The 23,405-nt window shown below is 52.5% G+C and overlaps 3 protein-coding genes and 1 long non-coding RNA gene across 4 annotated transcripts; 1 reads left to right on the top strand and 3 right to left on the bottom strand.

The window, feature by feature from the left end:
- The first annotated feature begins 894 nt into the window (after positions 1–894).
- LOC136564800 (uncharacterized) lies at positions 895–3,012 on the top strand. The gene is made up of 2 exons (XR_010784756.1): positions 895–1,066; positions 2,627–3,012. It is a non-coding gene; the product is annotated as an uncharacterized lncRNA (long non-coding RNA).
- On the bottom strand, positions 1,326–11,040 carry GTF3C5 (general transcription factor IIIC subunit 5). The gene is made up of 11 exons (XM_066563067.1): positions 10,891–11,040; positions 10,031–10,253; positions 9,599–9,797; positions 8,621–8,816; positions 7,934–8,038; positions 7,377–7,491; positions 6,644–6,724; positions 6,073–6,170; positions 5,324–5,406; positions 4,887–5,029; positions 1,326–4,293 (listed from the first exon to the last, which is right to left on the bottom strand). Exons 1-11 carry the CDS (start codon positions 11,038–11,040, stop codon positions 4,136–4,138), a joined length of 1,551 nt encoding a protein of 516 aa, XP_066419164.1. The 3' UTR covers positions 1,326–4,135.
- Positions 11,041–11,651: 611 nt separating this feature from the next.
- Positions 11,652–16,816, bottom strand: LOC136564740 (bile salt-activated lipase-like). The gene is made up of 11 exons (XM_066562982.1): positions 16,751–16,816; positions 16,324–16,474; positions 15,771–15,893; positions 15,234–15,431; positions 15,005–15,135; positions 14,467–14,574; positions 14,134–14,251; positions 13,095–13,281; positions 12,649–12,852; positions 12,208–12,405; positions 11,652–11,856 (listed from the first exon to the last, which is right to left on the bottom strand). The coding sequence occupies exons 1-11, from the start codon at positions 16,814–16,816 to the stop codon at positions 11,652–11,654; spliced, it is 1,689 nt and encodes a 562-aa protein (XP_066419079.1).
- A 2,140-nt stretch (positions 16,817–18,956) lies between these two features.
- LOC136564734 (bile salt-activated lipase-like) lies at positions 18,957–23,405 on the bottom strand. Its single transcript, XM_066562972.1, has 11 exons — positions 23,340–23,405; positions 22,913–23,063; positions 22,551–22,673; positions 22,014–22,211; positions 21,785–21,915; positions 21,285–21,392; positions 20,937–21,054; positions 20,480–20,666; positions 20,042–20,245; positions 19,601–19,798; positions 18,957–19,161 (listed from the first exon to the last, which is right to left on the bottom strand). The coding sequence occupies exons 1-11, from the start codon at positions 23,403–23,405 to the stop codon at positions 18,957–18,959; spliced, it is 1,689 nt and encodes a 562-aa protein (XP_066419069.1).

Below are 23,405 nucleotides of genomic sequence, written 5' to 3'. Positions count from 1 at the left end.
CAGCGCACCCTGAGCTGCCCACGGCCCCCGCCGCAGCGCAGGCGCCCACGGCAGACCAAGTCCCTGCCGGCGTTTCGGCGCAATCCCCCGGTCCCGGCACGGCACCGCTTGCGCTGGGACCGGGGCGCCCCAGCCCGCCGAGCCACCCCGTGCCGGCGCCGCGGCGTCTGCACCGGTGGCTGCTGCCTCTGCCGTGCCTGCCGCCGCCCCTGCCCGCCGGGCCAGCCGCCACCCCAGCTCCCAGCGGCTGCACGCCGCGCTGCAGCCGCCGACTGGCCCACCGCCCGCCGTGCCCCCTCCGCGGCAGCCTCCCGCCGCCTCCCCGCCGCTCCTCCCGCCACCCCGGGATCATCTCCCGCTGACGAGGCCGCCCCGCCGCCGCCCGTGGCCGCTTTGCTGCTCCTGCCGCTGCCGCTGCGTGGCGGGCCGAGCCGCGCCTTCCCCAGCGCAGCCTCCCGCTTCAGAGCCGCTGGATGGCGCGGCTCCGCCGCCTCCTGCAACCGCGGCCGTCCCGTCGTTCCCGGCCGCGGCCGCAGCCCCATCTCCCGTTGCCGCAGCCCCGTCTCCCGTTGCCGCAGCTCCGCCGCCTCCCGCACCCCCCCCCCGGCCCCCCCCGCCGCCATCACGGCTTCCCTAGTGACACCACCCACGCATGCACAGTTGCTACAACCGCCCCCCCCCCCCCCCCCCCCCCGTACCAGCGATATCACTCCGCGCCGGCTCATCCAACCACAGCGCCGCTTCCGCGATCAGCCGCACGCATGCGCAGTTCTATTTGCACGGCGCGCCGCCGCCGCCGCCGCCGCCGCCGCCGCCGCCGCCACCGCCGCCGCCGCCGCCGCCGCCGCCGCCGCCGCCGCCGCCGCCGCCGCCGCCGCCGCCGCCGCCGCCGCCGCCGCCGCCGCCGCCGCCCCTGCCGCCCCCACCGCCGCTTTGTTGCAGCCCGGTCCCGGTTCCGAGCCGCTGCGCGGCCACGGCCGCCATCCCTCTGCCCTGGCACGCCGCTTCCGCTGCCACCGGGTCCATTCACGGCACCACAGCGGACGAAAACTGCAGCGCCTCGCATGTATCCTTCCGCGGTATTGTTTTTAACGGTTATTGTTTTTAAGGGTTAACCCTCTGTTAACGTGGGTCCTTTTTCGGGCTCCTGCTGGCCACAAAAAGGTACCCGGACGTCCGTAACTCTTTGTGTTTGTTGTCTCATATTGTCCTAATTCAAATTGTCCAAATTATTATTACTCTAATTGTATGACTATTTTTATAACCCTTTTATTACTATTAAACTATTAAAATTTTAAAAACAAGTGATTGGCGTTTTTCACGGGGAGGGTGGAATATGACAGCTGCTTTAATAAATACAGGACAGACAAAGAATTATTTTGCCCCTGCAAATGCCAACCCTTTGATCCCAACACAAAAGAATTTCGAAAAAGAGCTGTTCCCAAACAGCTACAGAGTCCCCCCAGTGTTTGGGACAGATTTCTCGACCCAAAATGAGACATTAAACCCTGAAAATTCTCCAGCATTAATCCCAAAATTAGAAAACTCACAAAAATCTCTTGATAATTTTCAGCTAACAGACTGCGATGAAGTCAGAGGCCAGATTTGCAAAGAAGAAAGTCTAAATCCTCCGGTGAACCTTCCCCACCCCTCCTCTCCCCTTTCCTGTCAGCCACAAGCAGCACCCACTCCTCCTGCCAGCCCCCTGTCCCCCCTGCAGCAGCCCCATGCCTCGTGCAGCCCAATCCATGAGTGGTTGGAGGTGTTTCCATCCAGGCCAGGTGTCTGGAGCAGGGCAGAGCTCTGCCTGTTGGAGCCCTGGTGCTGCAGCTCCGGCAGCCTCGGCTTCCCTGGTGCTGTCACTTCCCGGGCCCAGCAGTCGCTCAGATTCCCGTGGGTTACCATGGGCTGTATTTATAGTTTGCTGGGCTAAAAATAAAAGCCCCAAGTGTTGGGTTCCCTGATTCCAGCCTCATGGAATCAGGGATGCCCAGGAGCCCCCAGGAGGGGTCTGGTGGGGGATGTTGCCCGGGGCTGTGATGCCTTGGGGGCTGCTCCCATGGAGGGTTGATAAAAGTTTATTTTTTGGAGATGATGGAGCTGCTGCATCACTGCCTGCTCTTGCTCAGCACAGAGCCTCATGCAGGACTCTCATCCCACTAAAACTACTTCCTCTGTCTCATCAGGCTCAGTCTAGCAGAGCCTGTGAGTGGAGGGGATGGAGGCATCCGTGCTCCTGGCTGTGGCTACCAGATGGCACGTGAGGAAACCCCGCACGGCCCAGCTCTGAGAAAATGTGCTGCCAGATCCCTCTGAAAAACCTCTCTATGTGCAGCATTGGTTTGTGCTGGTGCTGAGCCCCCTGTGTGTGTGCCCAGCAAACATTCCTGCCTGCTCCTCACTGGTTTCCAAGCCAGGTCCCTCTGCAGCTCCCACCATGCCAGACACAAGTGCTGGGCACTGCAGGGCAGTGTTCCAGAGGGAGGATGTGCAGGAGAAACGGGCCTGAACGTGAGGGGTCCAATGCATCCCCTCTGAGGAGAGACCTTCACCCATTCCTGGTGCCAGGGGAAGCCAAAGTCAGTAATTTCTCAACTGTTTCCTTAACCTGGGGCTTTGTGAACAGAACTGAGCTCCAAGGGCAGTATGGGGGAGCGGGATCTCGTCTGTCCCTCTGGCTCTGTCCCAGTCCCACCACGCCACCAGCACGGAGCAGCTTTCAGAGCCGATGGGCTCCACCATTTCTCCCCTCCTGTCTCCGTGGCTCACCTGCAACAAAAAAACAAAACAACCAAGATCCCGGCGTGGCACTGCCTTGCAGGGCTGCATCTGAGCGCTTTCCCTGCACAAAACCTTGCAGATTTAACCAAAACCAAAGCAGGAGTATCTGCTGCCAGACTGGCTGTACCCTGTGTATTTTGTACCACTTCAATGAAGGAGCACACTGCCCGGTGTGACTTGTACACAGCAATGTAATTAGTCTTTGCAATAAAATACTGATGCTCAAACGTCTCTGCCCCAAGGCAGGGCTTGTCCTGTCCTCCTTCCTCAAAATGCCAGCACCTTCCTGGAGAAAGAGGGATGGGCTTGACTGTGGGGGAGTTCATACTTTCTGTTCACTCTGGGGGTTGAACTTTACTTTGACAATTGGCGTTTTGGCTGAGGGGCCAGGGCTCAATTTTGAAAAAACCTCATTCCTTTGAACCTGTGATTTGAAACTGTTGCACTTGCAATTGTAATTTGTTGGGTTTACCACTGTTGTTACAAGTAACAGCTTTAAAAGCAACTGTAACAGCCCAAAGGGCCTCCTCAGTGGAGGAGAAGAGGTCTTAACTCCTTTTAAAAAAGAAAGCTTGGTGTTCAGGTGTGCTCAGAACACACTGGGGAATGCACAAGATCTAGAAAACGCCAGTAGCTCTTGAATTTTTTGGGGCTTTCTTTTGGTGGGAGCAATGCAGCTGGCAGTGGCCAACTTCTGTGCACCTGAAGCTCTGCCCCTCTGCCAGCTGCCTTCAGTCCTTGTTACCTGCTAGCTGGGGAAGTCAAAACAGACCTGAGAAGTGCATCAGGTAATGAAGACAACAAACACTACACCCCAGGAAGGGAATTATTCACTGCCAGAAAGTGTATTTTCCTGCTGGCTTTATTTCCAAGATGACCGGCACGGCTCAGTGCTGAAGGCATGGCTCAGTATTTTCACTCCCTCTGGACAAGCAGAAGGGCAGAACCTGCCTTAGGGACTCCAGGAGCACTGGACTGCTTCTTCTCCCAGCATCTCCTCAGGCACTTCTTTTATTTCCCACATGGCCACCAACCTGGAAAGAGTGCACTCCCACACACGGAGAGATTTGGGAATGCAGCTTCTCCCATGTTCTGGTGTGTTTCCAGGTGGTTTGGATTCTGGGCTCGCTCTTGGGAGTTTGTTGAGCTTGCTGGAAGGTTTCTCAGCCAGCAATTCTGAAAATGCAGCAGTGGCTCCCAAACACCCAGAATGCTGCCTTCCAGCAGTCAGTGCAGAGAACATCATCAGCTTAGTACAAGCTCTGCCTTCCCAGATCCTGATGCTGAACCCTTGACTCTCAAGGAGCAAGAGCAGAGACAGTTCTGTCCACAGCAGCCACACTGCTTACTGAGTTCACACATAGTCCAGAATTTCTGTCTCCATTTCATTTTCACTCCCATCAGAAGGCTTGAAGTCCTCTTCCTCCTCCTCTTCATCATCCTCATCCTCTCCAGATTCATATGCCAGCTGCTCTTTGCCATCTTCACTACTTGTTGTATTTGAGAAAAGAGCTTAAATTGGAAAGAAAGAAAGACACTGTGATGCCTCTCTCAGTGCAACCCGGGGGCATTTGCAATTGAGTTCACAGAACCTGTGAAGGCAGCAGCCTCAGGGGCATAGCTAATATTGCTCATCTTAACAGAATTTGATCAAGGCCAGAGCAATCCAACTCCACACTCCAGGAAGGAGAGCAGAACAGCAACAGAGCTACAGTGCTGTACCTCCTCTCCTGTGTCATTCTGACCCAATTCACTGGGATATTATTGCTTTGGCCCAGCATCATCAAGAAATAATTTTCTCACTTTTTGGTCAATCAATAATATCAATAAAAAGTAAAATGCCACCAACAGATACATCAGTCAGAATTAAGATCTTGTTTATCACTGTGCAAAAGAATTTAAAAGCTGAAGGGCTTTTGATACTGGGAAGATGAAATAGAAAACCTTAACTCCCAGCCATCCCTAATGCCAGCCCACATTCCCACTGCAGGCCAGCAGCCTCAGCTCCCACACTGGAATGAGCCACATCCCAAAGAACACAAAGGATGCAGAACACTTCTGCCTCAGTGCCAAGCACAACATCCTCATGTTCAGAGCATCCTTACCAGGTCTGGTGGATCTGATGATCTGCTTTATCATCAGGGACATGCTGTCCCTGAGGTCATCACTTGTCTTGGCAAGGCACCACCCGTCCCGCTCTGTGCATTCCGACTCAGTGCCGTCATTCCGATGGATGATCTTCTGCAGGCTAAAGAGAGCAAAAGGGAAGGAAACCTTAATCTTCTGCACTCAGGTGTGAGTTTCAAATGAGACACACTGCTTTACTTCCATTTCCTTTCACTGAGCTGGAATAGCACAGTTGGTTATCCAGGGTAATTGTCAGATGGGAAAGGAAGTTCATGTGTGAAAAAACTTTTCTGTTTTTATTGAGCAACTGAACACCTCTGATGTTCCTGCTCAGGGGGAGAGGGGTGAATGGACAGGGTATAAACAACAGGTTTTGAAATCTGTCTGTAAGACTCAGCTGTCAAGAGTGCAGTACCTTTCCACATTTAAGTCACACAGCTGGTAGAACATCTGGCGGTAAGGGGGCAAGGCTCCTTCTCGGAAAATGTAGACAGATTCCTAAGAGGAGGAAAGAAGGAAAGGATTCATGTGCATTTTATGCTGTAATAAAAGTACTTCCAATGGGCTGATTCAACAACATGGTTCTTCCATGAGAAACAAGTTATAAGGCATAGATCTGTATGTGGCAGAAGATAAAAGCTGAATGAGGAAAGCCCCAAAATGTCCCTACAGTCACATTAGCACTGCTGTGCAGAGAACACACTTCACCTCTCCAGTCTGCAGCCCTTCTGCAGCCTGTCACTGCCTAGCAGTGCATCATGGGCTTCACTCTAGCAAAAAGAAGGAATAGTAAGACTCATTTATTTATTTATTCCACCCTGTTGGATTTTGCAGCATGACCTCATAAAGACATGGTGATTTTTTTTGCACTTCGCTGCCCATGAAGTTCCAATTTTATCAAATGAAGCAAAATACTCCTCACATCTATGATGAGGGTGGAAAGCAGCAATCCCACCATGCAGCATGTAACAAAATACACTCAGGTGGTGTTCCATAGTGCCATATCCAACTGGGAGCTTCCCAGGCAAACCTGAGCACATCAAATCACTCACAGCTGATCCCCTGATGACTGATAAGCCAGGAATCATCCCTATTTCACTGAGATATTTCAGTGAAATAGGGATATTTCTATACCAAGATTTTGGTATAGAAAGTCATGCTTACCTTCAGCTTATACCTGCTGGAGGGGGGCTTTTTTGCCCCAGATGTACCAGCTGAACCCAGCCCCTGTTTCAGGTCATGGACACTGACTGTGTGACTTCCTGAAAGGAAAACAAAGAGTCCTAATGAGGGACATCTTTCATAATGGACTGTCACTTCTCTCTGTTGATTCAACAAAACCAGACCAACCAGAGCATGTGCTTTGTTCATTCTTTAGAGATGTTACCGGACAGTCCCAGGAAAAGTGCTGACTTGGGCAGCTTTTTCCAGAGCCCATTTGTTCATAATTTTAACCTTTTGTACTCTCCTTTGAATTCACTGCACCTCAGTGAATTCTGAATTCCCAGTGTGGCTTGCAGAACCCCCTCCTGCCTGCTAACAGATATTGTGGCTCAGCCAGACTCTCACAACACTTCCCAGCAGATTTTTCTCTGGCTTAACAGCAGCAATATTATAACCAGAACACAAGCTCTAGTTCTGGCCCAGCTAGAACACAGGAAGACCCTTCACCACCTGTGACTGGGATGGAGCAAACAAAGAAGCAGAAGAGCCAGGCAGCCCTTCTGGGCCATACCTTGTTTCTTGACAGTGATGGGCAGGCTGTAGTTGTACGTGCTGCGTTTTGCTTTCACAGGCATGTCAGTAGCAGCATAACCTAGAGGTGAAAACCAAAATCCAATCATGAACTGAGGGCAAGCACTCTGCAGAATATCCCCAGCTCAGGAACACAAGGGCTGGACTGGTGTGGGAAGGGCAGGCTGGTCTTTGGGATATGCTGGTTTTAGCAGGGTGGGGAGAAGAGATCAACAAAACCCTTTAACTTGGAAATGTGATCTGATGTCAGTGAGTGGATGCCAGCTCTGTCATGGACTTAGTAGATGGCACCAGAAACTTCTTTTCCTCAACTTGTCCTCTGCAAAATCAAAACAGGGAATGCCATATCCAAGGTCTGAGACCAGCATCCTGCAGGAAATGCTGAGGTCCTTGAGGAAAAGCTGCTATGTGAGCACCAGAATTCCTGCTTGGTGCCTCCCCTGAGTGAGGAGGAGGATGCTCTGCTACACCCACTTGGGTGTGGAACACATGGAATTGTTTAGAATGTGCCAAATGAGAAAAGTGCCATTGCCTATGAAAGAAAGTATTACAGGAGTTTTAAAAAGAACTACAGTAAGCAAGGAGTGCAAAAGGTGACATGTTCATCAGAGCAGAAATATGGCAAAAGAGTTTGAAAAACACATAAAAAGAAAAATACTACCAGGATTAACCAGAAAGCAGAGAGAGCAGCTCTGTGGGTTGGGCTCTTTTACCATATTTCATTCCACAGCGAATTCGGAAGTCCAGCACTTGATAAATCTTTGCTTCGGGGTGTTTCCTGGGGTCATACCCAAACCTAACCCACAAGCTTCTCCAAGGACCTGTTAACTGCACAAACACATGAGGGAACATGGTTACAAAAAAGCACCACAGTGTTGCAACTTCATTCAGTAGCAAGGTCCTTGGAAAGTTCTAATATTTTCCCTTCATTGCCCAAAGATATTGGTTTTACCAGCTCTTTGCTCACTTGCCATGCTAATATTTATACACTGAAATATATTTGTACACTTGGCAATCAAAGCACAAATATTTGTATGCTTCTACAAACCAACCTGCAAGGTCACAGCCAAGTGCTTGTGTGGAAAAGCTCTGCTACCACTGCCAGGTGAACAGTCACTTGGAGTGACCAAAGTTTTTCTGATTTTCTAAAGTTCCCAGTAATGACTGTTTTGTTGTTTTGAGCTCCTGAGAATCTCTTGTTGGTATTTCTTCAGTGAGTCCAACTCAGAGTACACAAACAATTGTAATTGCTCACAAAAGTACCACTCACCATGTAATAGGCCAAATAAGGCAGCAGCACCTTCAGCTTGTCTGGATGGACACTGATGTTGGCTTTGACTGCATTGCGAGACCACACGGGACGCACCTCAAAGAGCTGCAAGGACACACAGACAGCCACACATCAGTGGGAAGGGGGTCCCAAAGAGCTGCAAGGACACACAGACAGCCACACATCAGTGGGAAGGGGGTCCCAAAGAGCTGCAAGGACACACAGACAGCCACACATCAGTGGGAAGGGGGTCCCAAAGAGCTGCAAGGACACACAGACAGCCACACATCAGTGGGAAGGGGGTCCCAAAGAGCTGCAAGGACACACAGACAGCCACACATCAGTGGGAAGGGGGTCCCAAAGAGCTGCAAGGACAGACAGACAGCCACACATCAGTGGCAAGGGGGTCCCAAAGGCAGAGCAGCTTTCCAAGTGCACTCAGGTCCATATCAGAGCCTTTGGCCCTCAATAGGAGTTGTTGGATGGTGATGTCAGAACTCGTAGGGCTTAATGAGAGTTAAGCCACAGATTCAAAGCTTGTCTTGCAGAACTGAAATGAACAGAGCAGTGTCAGCAGCATCTACTCACACTTGGGTCAGTCACTCACAATCACCAAGAATTTCTAGGGGAAAAAAAATCTACTTTTTCCTCCCCAGGACAGTGCTGAGACCAGGATAAGGCACACACCTTTCTCAGCTCTTCCTCCACCTTTTTATCCACAGGATTGGTGCACACTTTCTTCCAGTTCTGTACAGCAGCATCCAGGGGCTTAGTTGGGATTTCCTCATCATCAAAGTTGACAAAGATGGCATTGTGTGGGCGCCGGGCCCTGCTGAGGCCAATCAGGTTCTCACCAGACACCTGGGGATTGTTGTATCCCTCCCTAAGGAATAGGGAAAGACAAAAGGGACTCAGCTGGGTGAGCAATGGGTTGGTTTAACTTTGGCTCAACCTCCCTTGATCACACACACTGGTACCCTAAAAGACTCTCGTGGCACCACTGAAGAAAGAAAATTTAAATTTAAATAAATCCCAAAACTTCTAAACTACATCTGTTTGCACACTGACAGAGGAGCTCTGCCCTGGCTGGCAGAAAACCCCCCAGCACTTGGGAATGATCTGTATGAAATGTGTTTTGGAAAGGCTTCACCCTCTGCATTTGTTCTCCTGGAGCTACTGCAGCTACTCACTGGGACAGGGGCAAAGCAAGAGGGAACTGCAGGTACCCACTCCATCTGGAAATTCCTTTTCCTTTAAAAAGAACCAGTGGAGGCCAACAGTGAGAAAATGAAAGCTGTTTCTTGTGGGAGATCTCCCAGATTGTTCTTCTGGCAAAGCCATTCGAGGTCAGGAGAGCACAGGAACACATGGCATCGATCCTTGGAAACTCTGCCCTTGGTTCCAGCCCTCTGGAAGCAGGCAGGAGCTGTGTTCTGCATCCCATAATGTGTGAGGTCAGCTGGGAGAGGCATCATCTTCACCTCAAGCCCAGCTCCCCTCACCTGGCAAATCCTCAAGTGGAATTTTGCTGAGGTTGCCACTGCCATGCAGCTTCTCGTGGTTTTTTGCCTCTGTTGTGCCAAATCAAGAGGGATGAAACAGCACAAGGCAGCAAATTAAAAGGGTGAAACACATGAAAAATGTATCATGAGAAAAGGCACTGACCTGTGCTGTATATCTGGGCGATAAAAATAGTCCACAGGAGTGTCCAGACGTGAGAAAATAGGTGGTGGGATGTAAAGAGGTAAATCTTTATTGAAAAACTCTTCCTTCTCTGGTTTGAGCATCAGGACTTTGTCATACATGGAGGTTTGTTTGCCATCAGGGCCAGAGTGCATTGCCAGGTACTGGAAGTCAGACATTCCTGTGAGAAACAAAAGTTAAAAAAATGTGAAGTTTGTGTGAATCCAACAATATCTCTCACACTCAACTTTCAGGAGCAGGAGTCTGACAAGTTTATGCAAAGGTTTATCCAGCAAGGAGGCTGTAACAACACTTGATTTTCCTTCCAGTCCTCAGCTGCTTAGGAGGAAACATTTCCCTTTCCCATCAAACACACCCATCCCTAAGCCACCTGCACACAATCCCAAGGGTTACCTTGAAATTTGTAAACAGTGGTGACAATCCCAAGAATCTCCATCTCAAACTGCACTTCTGGCTGGATTTGTTCCTCGGGGTCCAACTGCTGCTTCTTCTTGCTCCTCCTGGTGACCCTGAGCAGCATGGTGGAGGTGGGGAAGCGGTTGGCACACACGGGGTGGCAGTAGGGGTCCTTGGGACGGAAATACAGCTCCAGCCTTTTGGCAGGGTCAGCGTAGATCTGTCAGCAAGGGGGCACAGCCCCTGTCAGCATGTCACCCACACAGCCCTGTGCTCCTGTGCCAGCCCCCAGCCCCACACGCTGCTGTGGGTACTGGCTGTGCCCCTCACACAGCCCCAGGGGGATCATCCCTGCCCCACATCGCACTCACATCCTGGGTATCAGGAAAAATAAATTAAAAATATTATATCCTGGATATGAGGAAGGAATTCTTCTCTGTGAGGGTGGGGAGTCTCTGGCACAGGCTGCTCAGAGAAGCTGTGGCTGCTCCATCCCTAGAAGGACAGGTAGGAGCAAGCTGGTCTAAAGGATGGTGTCCCTGCCCACAGCAAGAGGGTGGAATTGAATTAACTTTATGGAACCTTTCAACCCAAACCATTCTACGATTCCATTATTTTACTGCACACCGCCTGAATCCCTGCTCGGGGACAGCAGGGAAGGGGCATCACCCCCACACCACCCACGGGCCCCGCGTGGGGACACGCTGGGCTAGAACGACTCACACAGAGGGTCCCACGCGGAGGCTCTCCCCAGCCCCAGCCCCCGCCTCCTCCCGCCCCATTCCCTTGCCCAGGGCCGGTCTCACCGCCCCTCACCCTCAGCCCAGCGAGCCCGCACACCCCCCGGCCCCCCTCACCCGCGACACCCCCTGCTCTCCTCCCAGCGTCCGCAGCATGGCCCCGACGTCCCGGACGAGCCCCGGGTACTCCACGCAGACCAAGCGCGGCTTGCGGGGCAGCTCCAGCACGGCCGAGCCCCGCGGGCCCCGCTGCCGCGCCGCCGCCATCGCTGCGCGCCGCTCCCTCCCGGCGCCGCCCCGCGCACCGCGGCACGAAGGTTCCGCCGCACCACGGTTCCGAGGGCGGCCGGGCCGGGCCTGAGGGGAGGGCGAGGCCTGAGGGCGGCCTGAGCTCGTCCTGTCCTGCTGGGGCTCCTCAGCCCGACTTGTGACCGTAAACAAATACAGAATCACCTCCCCCGTGGGTTGTTTTGTCCCGATGCTGCTTGGACAATCCTGAGCTGAGCAAATGCTCGCACTTACCCCTACATTTCTCTGATCGTGCAAGGAGTGTGGTGTTAATTCTCATTGAAATGAGGTTTTGCTCCCTAAGAACGTCAGCTTTCATCTCAGCAATGTTTAATGCCACAAAAGGTGGCAGATGAAGGATATGAAGGTGAGGGTGAGAATGTGATTTGCTGCAAGGACAGCTTGGTCAGGACTGACTGTCACAGCCAGAGGAACACACACTGCCCTCAGGATGTTCCATCCTGCCTGACCTTGATATTACCAAGAAAACTCTGTCACAGCCAACACAGAGACACAGCAAACAGAGAAACAGAGACTCTCAGCTACAAGCAATCCTTTATTGATCTCTAAAAGGTGTTTTTTTCTTAGCTTCAGAACATTAACTCCGACTGGGAGATGTTGGCAACCTGCGGCAGCTTCAGATAGACCGAGTTCCAGAAAGTCACAAAGCGGGACCTCAGGTCCTGCTTCACAGAGTTCTTGGTCATCTTGTGGTTGATATCCAGGTAATACTTGCTCTTGTCGGTGTAGGCTGGCCAGGAAACAGGCACGTCCGAATGGCCATTGTTGGGATCACTGGGGAAAAAAGAAAACAGAGAAGCTCAGTTTTGAAGTTTTTGGCAGGAATCCTGTCTGCTCAAGTCAGGCTTTAAGTAAGAGGAAAAGAGAGAATCTGACAGTGAGACAAGCCATAGGAATTCTCCCTGCCGGGAATGAGTGCATGACCTGCAGTCTCCTCCCTCCATCCCCACTGGTATCATCCCAGCTTCACAAAGGGACTTAACTTGTATCAACATCAGGATTCAGGAATACAAAATACAGACATGGAACACTCTGATTTTGGGAATGATCCTGAAAACTTCCTGGACAAAACCAGCAGCCTGAAGGGCTGCATCAAGCCCCAAACATGGAATGGGAATCACTCACCCACTCCTGGCAAAGTTGGTCCAGTAAGCAATAATGGCCTTTGAGAGAGTCCTGTGCTTGGGCCGGTAGCCCAGAGGGGTGGCAAAGGGCTTCCCAAACACGTACTGCAGGTCATCCATATGATCTGCCCCAACCCAGCGAGGGTAGATGGGCATGCGGGATGGCTCGGAGAACACATAGCTGTAGGTCTTGCCACTCCTGGGAAATCAAAGAGACTGGCTGAGCAGAAAAAGGGAGAAAAGCAGAAAAAGGGCTGCAAATCCCAACCAACACGCCAAATACTGTCAAGGCCACAGATTCAGCCTTGGAAGATGCTCACATGCATCACCTCACATGGGGTGGTTTCAGGAGAAAACATCCTGAGGCCATTTTTAACTTCCATTTCCAATTCTCACCCTAACCCTCCTCCATGTGCAACACCCCCAGGGCTGAGCTGCTCACTTGGCATTCTGCAGGTGCAGGTCCAGTGCCACCTGTGTGGGAATCAGGAAGATGTAGTCAGTGATCAGATCCACCACTGTCTTCTTCACGACCTCCTGCTCGGGTTTGTCACCCCAGCTCTGCGTGTAGATGTTGTAGGTGGCGTTGGCTCCAGCCTCGCCCCTGTCCACGGTGAGGCCTTTGATCAAGTTGTACACCTGGTCACTGAAAAGACAAATGATATTAATTAATTACTGACCAGCAGCTTGAGGCAGGGCAGTAGGGCAGGGCTCTTGCCTGGTCCCTTCTCTTGAAGGCTCTGGACTTGGCAACAAAAGGCCTGGGCACCCAGGCTTGGAGTGACATCCTGTGTGGAATGTCCACTCAAGTCTGACTCCTTGGGGTTTGGGAGCTACTCTGAAGAGCAGATGTCTCCTGCTGAGGGTTCTAAGGGCTCTGTCACTCACGCAGTGACCTTCACCAGCGGGCGGTTGATGGCGGGTACATCCACGCCGGCAAAGATGTGCCCATCCATGTTGTTGACCCCAGCCAGGTAATCGATGTCAGCAGCGTTGGCAAAGAGCTTCTCTGGCATCTCTGGGAGGAAATCCCCATCTACAACTGGAGCGAGGGCAATGGTGTGCACCATGGGCACTGCAGGAGACAAGAGCAGAGTCTGTAAGGTGGTGAGGAAACACAGATGTGTGGTCTGGCATATGCCATGACTCAAAGAGCTCAGGAAAGAACAGGCTCAGGTAAATGACAGCTTGAGCAGTGACTTCAGCATGGGCAGGAGGTCACCCACATGCAGGGTAAGCCTCATGACTATGGCTGAAGGAGAAGAGCAAGAGATGTGCCAGCCAAATACCATCTGGTAACATCCACAAATCCTCTCCTCCTACAAATTCCTTCCCAAAAAGCACAGCCAAAGATAGGAAAGAGCTGAACTTCTCATCCCACCTGGCCATGCTGTCTGATTGCCAGGACAGCCAGCCCCAGAGTGTGCAGTTGCACAGCAGTGTTTTGGCCACTCTCTGTTCTGACCAAGGCTAAACGCTGTGGTTTGTGACCAGCAGCACCAGGAGAATCTTCTTGGGAAAGGAATCCCCCTAGCACAAAAGCAGCAGCATTCCTGCACTCCACCCAGCGACTCAAATAGAAATAGCAGGGTATGATTTTTTTTGTTTGCTTGTTTGTTTACTCACTGTTTTCTGGGATTGCTCTTGCTGCTTTCACAGAACAGCAAGCCCAAACAGTTGCTTTGAGGCCAAGGCAGTGCCATTGGATAATCCCTCAGCCACTGCTGCCATTGCATGGTGGGCAGTGTTCATCTGGTGCAATGTGCATCTGCCCACAGAAAGGGGACTGCAAGAGCTCTCATTAATGTCCCTTTTCTGAAGGGCACAAGCAACACCTCAACACTCCTGGCAGTTGCTCCAGAGTCCTGCCAAGAGCCTGGGGAGCCCAGGATGGCTGATGGCCCACATCATGGGCTGGGAGACTTACTGGGCAGGTGGGTGAGCTGCAGGTGGTAGGCCAGGGTCAAGTCCTTGGGATCAGAGTGGCGCAGGCAGTTGGCCAAGACAGTGGTGTTGTCTGTGGAGCAGCCCACCTTTTCTCCAAGCTGTGGCAGAAGAGAGAGAGAAACATCCAGTGTTAGCTCCCAAAGCCAGGGGTTGTTGTTAAGACTCAGAGCTGTGGGTTGGTTTTAATCTCAAAGCAGCAATTTTCCACAGCTCTGTTGGGTACAGGTCTGGTCCAATGCCTTCCTAGCCCTGCTCTCCTCTAGGGAAAAATTTTTAAGTTTCTACAATGCTTCAGGCATGATTTGCATGTTACCTTTTTGGCCCAGGGGAGTGGATCCCTCTGGATGGCCCAGCTGCACAGCCCAACACCGCTCTGGCTGATGGCTCTCTTGAAAAGGCCCTTGTTCTTTGGGGACAGCGTCTGGGGAGCAAAACGGAAACAAGAGGGGTTTGGGTACAAACTCCTGAGGAGACCACGGCCTGCCAAACCATGGCTTTGCAGGATGTGCACCTGTCCCGGGGAATCTTCAAGGTCTTGTGGTGTTCAACAGTCTCAGGAGCTAAAGTTAAAAAGTGAGATATTGAGAAGAGGAGCAGAGGAGGGGGACATGGAAAGTAAAGGCTGTTTCCCCACATGTCCCAAAAGCAAGAACACCTGGCTGCACTGGTGGGGCTGATGAAGCTGAAGAAGGAGGAGCAGCTACAAAGCACTGAGGCTGAGCATTGCTGTGCTGGCCAGGGCAGGACATTAATGAGGCAGCAGTGGGGAGGAAAGCAGATGAGTGCCAAGGGGCCCCTCTCTCCCACTGGCAGAGCAGGGGCTCTGATCAGAAACAATGAGGATAATCCACCTGCAGGGAGACACTGACGGCACCGGCCGATTCCCCAAAGATGGTGATGTTGTCTGGGTCACCCCCAAAGGCCTTGATGTTCCTCTTCACCCAGGCAATGGCCATGTGCTGGTCCTTCAGCCCGTAGTTCCCTGAGGGACAGAGATCACCCGGCAGTGAGCAGGGGCACAGCCAAGCTGTCAAAGTGGGCACCCGGGACAGGGTCCCAGGGAGGGATCGGCCCGGGTACCTGGCAGGTTTTCGTCCCCGGTGCTCAGGAAGCCCAGCGGCCCCACGCGGTAGTTGATGGTCACCACAATGACGTTGCCCCTCACGGCAATCTCCTCCCCATCGTACAGGTAGTTGTCCAGGAAATTGGCTCCCTGGCCGCCTCCAACCAGGAAGGCACCGCCGTAGATATAAACCATCACAGGCAGCTTGGTAGAGACTGGGAGGAGAGGAACAGGGGCAGAGTGAGCCCCCACTGAGCTGGGAGGTGCTGCCCCTCCATCCCCTCATCCCCTCCCTGGGCACTGCTCCACCTGCCCTGGGCAGGAGCTGACTTGATGCTCTGCAAGAAAATCCTTGCTCTCCTCAGGAGGCTGCCCCTCCCACCAGGGTGAAGGTGAGGTAGGACATTGTCTGACACAGTTCCCACCTTTCCCCCTGAAAATCACTGCTCAGCACCTGCCCACTATGGAACAGAGCTGCTGAGAGAGGCTGCAGCACAATCTGTGCACACAAGGCAGCTGGGAAAGTCCATCCCACATCCCTGCCAGGCTCGTACCCTGTTTTCTCCCTTGAGGGACCCAGATGTTCAGGTAGAGACAGTCCTCACTCCCACGGACATCAGTCTGTGTCAGCTTCACCTGCATGCAGCGTTTTTTGAATTCCTTTGCCTTCAGAGTTCCTGAAAGGAAATAGGGCTGACCAGTTAAGTGTATCAGCTCCATTCACTGGTTGGAAGTTGTCTGCTCACCCATCCTTTCCTCTCTGAGTACAGTGCAATGGCAGCAAAGCCTCCCCAGCCACTGTGCCTGGTATGAGGGAGTGACAAACTGGGAGACCTTCCCTTTTGAACCAGCTCTGGACAGCCAAAGCATGGGGAAGGCAGGTGCAGGTACCATGCCTGAGTTTTGTTACTTCCTGGTGTTACTTGAGTTTCTTGGGAACATTTAGACACAGACTCTCAGACCCTTCAGGAGACAAAGAGATTTTTCTTGGCCGTGCTTAGTCGATGAAAGCAGGCAAGAACATCTTTAGCTTGAGGAAAACCAACTAAAAGAAAGAGAAGCAAGAATAAAGCCCCAAACCAAAGGCATTCAGAAGTTGGACCTTACCATCCCAGCCAGGATGAGGTTGGGGGTCTTCCAGAGTCTTTGGAGGAGCAGCAAAGGGGATCCCTCTGAAGATGTCAACATAGTTCCCAAGGAGTCCCAGTTTCTTGCTCTCTCCTTCCACAAATCCTCCCTCAGTGAGTACCACACCCAGCTACAGGAGGCACCGTGGAGAAGAGAAAATCCATTGCTCTGTCCTTCATAACTCTGGCTTCCCACATTGCCACACATTCCCATCCCAGCCTCCCCATCCGTGCCCTTGGTCCCTCATGGAAAGCCCCCTGGTGCCACTGGAGCTGTGCCTGTGCAGGTGTCCTGCAGGTGCCCTTGGGAGCAGAGAGGCAGCAGCAATTCCCCCACAGCCCCAAGGACAAATGGCAGGAGCAGAAAACCTTCAGCTTTAGGGTGCAAAGCCAGCCTTTGTACTTACTGTGGCAGCCCAGGCTACCCCAAGGTAGGAGCACAGGGCCAAGGCCAGGATGTGCCAGTGAGCCATGGTGAGAGCAGCCCTGAGGAGAAAGTCCCAGCTGGAGGGCTGTGTTTATAAAGGCACCCGTGCAGGTGTGTGTGCCAATGCCATGGGCCAGGATTGGCTCTGGGCTGAAGCAGGGCAGCCTCCACAGCCTTGTGCTTCAGTAGTCTGAGGCCAGTCCATGGCTGATGGGCATGGCTGTGTGAGAGCCCTGCAGCTGCTGCTTGTTTGGGCTGGAGGCCAAACCAAAGTCCAAGAAAATTCTTCAGTCCAAGAAAATTCCAGAGAAATTAAATCACATGGAGTCTTGACAAGCCACATCCAAGCACAGGGGGCTGATATAGTATTGAGCTGTACAGTAGAACATAATATCAGCAACCTTCGTAACACACTGGGGAATGTAAAAGATTCAAATGACAGCAAGTGTTAAAGCTGATTCCATCCAACAGCAGCCAGATTGCTCATCGAGTTCACAGAGTCCAGAATTTCTGTCTCCATTTCATTGCCACATCTATCAGAAAGCTTGAAGTTTCCTTCTTCCTCATATCTCTGCAGGCTCATGGCAGCAGCTCTTTGTCATCTTCACTCCTTGTTGTGTTTGTCAGAGAGAGAGGGGAATGGACAGATACAAAAAATAGTTTTGAAATTTGTCTCTAACAGAAAAGTCATCTGTCAGTGTGCAATATCTTTCCACATTTAATCCCAGAGCTGGTAGAACATCTGCTGATAAGAGAAGCAAAGAAGGAAAGGATTCTTGTGCATTTTATGGTGAAATGAGAGTCTTCTCTCAGAACATGCAAAAATGGAGTTTGTGTTCCAGATTTCTAAAAAGGGACTCAGCCAGGTGAGCAATGGGTTGGTTTAACTTTGGCCCAACCTCTCTTGATCACACACTGGTACTATAAAAGACTCTCATGGCACCACTGAAGAAAGAAAATTTTAAAAAATCCATTCAAAGCTACATGCACTTGCACACTGACAGAGGAGCTCTGCCCTGGCTGGCAGGAAACCCTCCAGCACTTGGAATGATCTGTATGAAATGTGTTTTGGAAAGGCTTCTCCCTCTTCATTTGTTCTCCTGGAGCTACTGCAGCTACTCACTGGGACAGGGGCAAAGCAAGAAGGAACTGCAGGTACCCACTCCATCTGGAAATTCCTTTTCCTTTAAAAAGAACCAGTGGAGGCCAACAGTGAGAAAATGAAAGCTGTTTCTTGTGGGAGATCTCCCAGATTGTTCTTCTGGCAAAGCCATTCGAGGTCAGGAGAGCACAGGAACACATGGCATCGATCCTTGGAAACTCTGCCCTTGGCTCCAGCCCTCTGGAAGCAGGCAGGAGGATGGTTCTAGTGCAGGGGCTCCCTGACTCTGGCTCTCCCCAGGGATGGGCTCCCCATCCTCCAGCCTCTCTGCATGGAGAACCTCAACACACACACCAGGGTCCCATCTCCTGTGACACCCCCTGCTCTCCTCCCAGCATCCACAGCCCCGATGTCCCACACCAGCCAGGCCTGTGGGGCAGCTCCAGCACAGCTGGGTCCCCCTGCTCTCCCCACAGGGTAGCAGGGCCTGGACAGACCAGGCCCAGTGTATGGTGTGTGGATGGGGACACGTGGTGGATAAGGTTTGTGGAAAGTTGTGCTCCTTGTCCTGCCCTGCTCATAGCTGCAGCTCCTCAACCCAATCCAGCCCAACCTCTGCCCCAAAACCAGTGGGGAATCACCACCCCCCATGGATTTATTCTGCCCCATCAGTTCCTGAGCAATGTCAGTGCATGATGAACAACAGTCAGGACTGGTTTGCATTCGCCTGTTGCAGCTGTAGCTCTCTATGATGTGGTTGGAAGTAGCAGGAACTTTGATGGTAACACAGGGAAATCCAGAGGACAGGTCAGGATTGGGGCTGTCCTGCCTGGGCTCACAGGGGCAATGAGGAAAAAACAACCCCAGGACCAAGAGCTGGCTGAGCAGGTAGAGACTGGACCCCAGCTGCCAGCAGCTTCCCTGGGACATCAGGGTGTCACAGCCAGGGGAACACACACTGCCCACACAATGGATGTCCTTTCCTGCCTGACCTTAATACTGGCAAGAAAATCCTGTCATGGCAAACAAAATGAGAACCAGAGTCACTCAGTTACAAGCCTTTAATGAACTATCTTTAAAGGGTTCAGAACATTAACTCCGACTGGGAGATGTTGGCAACCTGCGGCAGCTTCAGATAGATCGAGTTCCAGAAGGTCACAAAGCGGGACCTCAGGTCCTGCTTCACAGAGTTCTTGGTCATCTTGTGGTTGATATCCAGGTAGTACTTGCTCTTGTCGGTGTAGGCTGGCCAGGAAACAGGCACGTCCGAATGGCCATTGTTGGGATCACTGGGCATAAAGGAGACACAGAAGCTCAATTTTATCAGGGCATCTTGAGGATGCAGCTTAATGTGTGACCATGCAGAGTGTTTGACACTGGCACAAGCAATAGGAATTCTGACTGCCAGGAGTGAGTTGATGACCTGCAGCCTCCTCCCTCCATCCCCACTGGCATCAGCCCAGCTTCACATGGGGACTTATGTCCTGCCTGAACACAAGGATTCAGGAGTAAACCTCATCAAGTGGAAGCAGAGATCGTAAGTAATGAAAATGCCTCTGTCTTTCCCAAGTGTGCTATGGATGAGGAGAATGCACAGTAAACTCCAGCCCTGTGAGACACAGAGCCTTGCTCACAACACAAAGAAAGAGAACTTCTGGGAATGATCCTGAAAAGTTACTGGGCAAAGGCAGAAGCCTGAAGTGCTGCATCAAACCACAGATCACTCACCCAGTTCTAGCAAAGTTGGTCCAGTAAGCAATAATGGCCTTTGAGAGAGTCCTGTGCTTGGGCCGGTAGCCCAGAGGGGTGGCAAAGGGCTTCCCAAACACGTACTGCAGGTCATCAGCATGGTCTGCCCCAACCCAGCGAGGGTAGAGGGGCATGCGGGATGGCTCGGAGAACACATAGCTGTAGGTCTTGCCACTCCTGGGAAATCAAAGAGACTGGCTGAGCAGAAAAAGGGAGAAAAGCAGAAAAAGGGCTGCAAATCCCAACCAACACGCCAAATACTGTCAAGGCCACAGATTCAGCCTTGGAAGATGCTCACATGCATCACCTCACATGGGGTGGTTTCAGGAGAAAACATCCTGAGGCCATTTTTAACTTCCATTTCCAATTCTCACCCTAACCCTCCTCCATGTGCAACACCCCCAGGGCTGAGCTGCTCACTTGGCATTCTGCAGGTGCAGGTTCAGTGCCACCTGTGTGGGAATCAGGAAGATGTAGTCAGTGATCAGATCCACCACTGTCTTCTTCACGACCTCCTGCTCGGGTTTGTCACCCCAGCTCTGCGTGTAGATGTTGTAGGTGGCGTTGGCTCCAGCCTCGCCCCTGTCCACGGTGAGGCCTTTGATCAAGTTGTACACCTGGTCACTGAAAAGACAAATGATATTAATTAATTACTGACCAGCAGCTTGAGGTAGGGCAGGGCTCTTGCCTGGTCCTTTCTCTTGAAGGCTCTGGACTTGGCAACAAAAGGCCTGGGCACCCAGGCTTGGAGTGACATCCTGTGTGGAATGTCCACTCAAGTCTGACTCCTTGGGGTTTGGGAGCTACTCTGAAGAGCAGATGTCTCCTGCTGAGGGTTCTAAGGGCTCTGTCACTCACGCAGTGACCTTCACCAGCGGGCGGTTGATGGCGGGTACATCCACGCCGGCAAAGATGTGCCCATCCATGTTGTTGACCCCAGCCAGGTAATCGATGTCAGCAGCGTTGGCAAAGAGCTTCTCTGGCATCTCTGGGAGGAAATCCCCATCCACAACTGGAGAAAAGGCAAGGGTGTGCACCAGGGGCACTGCAGGAGACAAGAGCAGAGTCTGTAAGGTGGTGAGGAAACACAGATGTGTGGTCTGGCATATCCCAAGAAAAGGCTGAGGTAGGCGGTGTGCATCAGGTGCAATGTGCATCTGCCCACAGAAAGGTGACTGCAAGAGCTCTCATTAATGTCCCTTTCTGAAGGGCACAAGCAACACCTCAACACTGCTGGCAGTTGACCCCGTGTCCTGCAGGAGGTTTGGAGAGCCCAGGGTGGCTGATGGACCAGAGCACAGGGCGGGGCACTTACTGGGCAGGTGGGTGAGCTGCAGGTGGTAGGCCAGGGTCAAGGCTTTGGGATCAGAGATACGGAGGCAGTTGGCCAAGACAGTGGTGTTATCTGTGGAGCAGCCCACCTTTTCTCCAAGCTGTGACAGAAGAGAGAGAGAGAAACATCCTAGCATTACTTCCAACGCCAGGAGTCATTTTTAGGCAGTCAGATATGTGGGTTAGTTTTAATCTCATTTTAATCTCAAAGCAGCAACTTTCCACAGCGCTATTGGGCACAACTCCTGCCCAATTGCTTCCTAGCCCTGCTCTGTTCTAGGGAATTGATTTCTTTCTTTTAAAAGTCCTTCAGGAATGATTTGCATATTACCTTTTTGGCCCAGACAAGTGGATCCCTCTGGATGGCCCAGCTGCACAGCCCAACACCGCTCTGGCTGATGGCTCTCTTGAACAGGCCCTTGTTCTTTGGGGACAGCGTCTGGGGAGCAAAACGGAAACAAGAGGGGTTTGGGTACAAACTCCTGAGGAGACCACGGCCTGCCAGACCCCACTGATAATGCCTGGTGGTGTGGTGTTCAAGAGTCTCAGGAGTTAACATTTGAAGGTGAGATGCTGAGAAGGGGGGACATGGAAAGTAAAGGCTGTTTCCCCACATGTCCCAAAAGCAAGAACACCTGGCTGCACTGGTGGGGCTGATGAAGCTGAAGAAGGAGGAGCAGCTACAAAGCACTGAGGCTGAGCATTGCTGTGCTGGCCAGGGCAGGACATTAATGAGGCAGCAGTGGGGAGGAAAGCAGATGAGTGCCAAGGGGCCCCTCTCTCCCACTGGCAGAGCAGGGGCTCTGATCAGAAACAATGAGGATAATCCACCTGCAGGGAGACACTGGCGGCACCGGCCGATTCCCCAAAGATGGTGATGTTGTCTGGGTCACCCCCAAAGGCCTTGATGTTCCTCTTCACCCAGGCAATGGCCATGTGCTGGTCCTTCAGCCCGTAGTTCCCTGAGGGACAGAGATCACCCGGCAGTGAGCAGGGGCACAGCCAAGCTGTCAAAGTGGGCACCCGGGACAGGGTCCCAGGGAGGGATCGGCCCGGGTACCTGGCAGGTTTTCGTCCCCGGTGCTCAGGAAGCCCAGCGGCCCCACGCGGTAGTTGATGGTCACCACAATGACGTTGCCCCTCACGGCAATCTCCTCCCCATCGTACAGGTAGTTGTCCAGGAAATTGGCTCCCTGGCCGCCTCCGAGAAGAAAGGCACCGCCGTAGATATAAACCATCACAGGCAGCTTGGTAGAGACTGGGAGGAGAGGAACAGGGGCAGAGTGAGCCCCCACTGAGCTGGGAGGTGCTGCCCCTCCATCCCCTCATCCCCTCCCTGGGCACTGCTCCACCTGCCCTGGGCAGGAGCTGACTTGATGCTCTGCAAGAAAATCCTTGCTCTCCTCAGGAGGCTGCCCCTCCCACCAGGGTGAAGGTGAGGTAGGACATTGTCTGACACAGTTCCCACCTTTCCCCCTGAAAATCACTGCTCAGCACCTGCCCACTATGGAACAGAGCTGCTGAGAGAGGCTGCAGCACAATCTGTGCACACAAGGCAGCTGGGAAAGTCCATCCCACATCCCTGCCAAGCTCGTACCCTGTTTTCTCCCTTGAGGGACCCAGATGTTCAGGTAGAGACAGTCCTCACTCCCACGGACATCAGTCTGTGTCAGCTTCACCTGCATGCAGCGTTTTTTGAATTCCTTTGCCTTCAGAGTTCCTAAGGGGGGAAGGGGAAGACAGCAAGTCCTGGTTAAGTGCATCAGCTCCATTCTCTGGTTGGAAGTTGTCTGCTCACCCATCCTTTCCTCTCTGAGTACAGTGCAATGGCAGCAAAGCCTCCCCAGCCATTGTGACCAGTTGAGTAATATGTTGTACCATTTCCCATATGTGCCAGATTGAGGAGAGAGAAGTGAAAATAAAGCCCCAAACCAAAGGCATTCAGAAGTTGGACCTTACCATCCCAGCCAGGATGAGGTTGGGGGTCTTCCAGAGTCTTTGGAGGAGCAGCAAAGGGGATCCCTCTGAAGATGTCAACATAGTTCCCAAAGAGTCCCAGTTTCTTGCTCTCTCCTTCCACAAATCCTCCCTCAGTGAGCACCACACCCAGCTACAGGAGGCACCGTGGAGAAGAGAAAATCCATTGCTCTGTCCTTCATAACTCTGGCTTCCCACATTGCCACACATTCCCATCCCAGCCTCCCCATCCGTGCCCTTGGTCCCTCATGGAAAGCCCCCTGGTGCCACTGGAGCTGTGCCTGTGCAGGTGTCCTGCAGGTGCCCTTGGGAGCAGAGAGGCAGCAGCAATTCCCCCACAGCCCCAAGGACAAATGGCAGGAGCAGAAAACCTTCAGCTTTAGGGTGCAAAGCCAGCCTTTGTACTTACTGTGGCAGCCCAGGCTACCCCAAGGTAGGAGCACAGGGCCAAGGCCAGGATGTGCCAGTGAGCCAT

This window comes from Molothrus aeneus, chromosome 19 (genome assembly GCF_037042795.1).
Source record: "Molothrus aeneus isolate 106 chromosome 19, BPBGC_Maene_1.0, whole genome shotgun sequence".
NCBI lineage: Eukaryota > Metazoa > Chordata > Aves > Passeriformes > Icteridae > Molothrus > Molothrus aeneus.
This window is presented reverse-complemented; position numbering and strand designations above follow the sequence as displayed.